This window comes from Eurypyga helias, unplaced genomic scaffold (genome assembly GCF_000690775.1).
Source record: "Eurypyga helias isolate BGI_N326 unplaced genomic scaffold, ASM69077v1 scaffold35117, whole genome shotgun sequence".
NCBI lineage: Eukaryota > Metazoa > Chordata > Aves > Eurypygiformes > Eurypygidae > Eurypyga > Eurypyga helias.
The window spans coordinates 1-1,169 of NW_010260362.1; the positions used below are offsets into that span (position 1 = coordinate 1).

The 1,169-nt window shown below is 44.9% G+C and overlaps 1 protein-coding gene across 1 annotated transcript; it reads right to left on the reverse strand.

Moving 5' to 3' along the window:
- Positions 1-147: 147 nt before the first annotated feature.
- LOC104512151 (cystatin-A-like) lies at positions 148-271 on the reverse strand (the record flags this gene model as incomplete). The annotated part of the gene is made up of 1 exon (XM_010155021.1): positions 148-271. A coding segment is annotated over one exon (124 nt), but the record flags the coding sequence as incomplete, so codon positions are not given.
- Between the last annotated feature and the right edge of the window lie 898 nt (positions 272-1,169).

Genomic DNA, 1,169 nt, shown 5'->3' on the forward strand with positions numbered 1-1,169 from the left:
GGGGTGGGTTCTCTTCGTTTTTTTTTTTTTTTCAATGAACAAAGTTTTTTCTTATTTAGGCCAAATGGTAAGCATTCCCCTGTAGGTGAGTAAAGAAAAAAACCCCACCATTCCAAATATTCTACATATTAATCAAAAAAACCCAACCCCATTGTCCAGTGTCCTCTACCTTGATGAAGTAGTTGGTTCCAGCAACCACCTGAGTTTTAAACTCCACTGCAGTGAAGACATCAAACGTTCTCCCTTCTTTTTCTTCTAGCTGAGGTTTCACCTTAAGGAAACAACAGGTTATTGAAGACTGAGGCGAGACTGAAGCATTTCGGACTCACGGCCCACGCTGTCGGCACGCCCCAGCACCTTCCGGGTCGCTAAGCACCCTCCGGGTCGCTGCTGCTCAGTTCCCAGACACAGAGCTCCTGCTTCTCCAAGGTATGGAAAGATCGAGATGAAATCACGTTTAAAATTTGGGAGTGTGAAACCAAGACCAAAGGCAGCAAAGCCAAGACAGCGGTGCGAGTCAGCCGCCACAGACTGAGCCGCCGACCGACTGGGAGGCCATCCTAGATTTCCTTTGACAAATGATGTCCCCTACTGGGGTCTCAGCTTCCCTTTCTGTCCCGTATATGGAACAACAAACGTGAAGTGGTTCAGTACCTACATGCACAAGGCTACAGGTCTTTTTAAAGAGGATTTTTTAATACACATCATTCTTAACAAGAAAAAAAGGCTGATTTAAGCACTAGCTCCCTTTTCAAATTCGGAACAAGGTATTACAGGCTCAGCACTGCAGAGCAGACATCCAAAAAGCAAGCTTTGAAAGCAAACTACCCAAGTCTAAGGTTTTACACCACTTCCTTGACAGTTCTTTCAGCATATTTGCTGGAATTGGTAATGTTTTCAAACTACAAATATTTTCCAAAATAATAATTGAACCATAAAGCCTTTTGAGTTATCATCCCAGTTTCCAGAGTGTACAGCCAGTACTCCGGAAGTCACTGTAACTTGCCCGATGCCCTGAAGGGACGCATGAACCCATACGCAGCTCTTCTCTCCCACCCTTGGCTCTCATCATGGCCACAGGGTAAAATTCTCGGTCAGGAAAGCAGGTGGTTTCAGGCTGTTGACGAGGGCAATATGAATTAATCTTGGGAGTCATAGAACCATAGAAT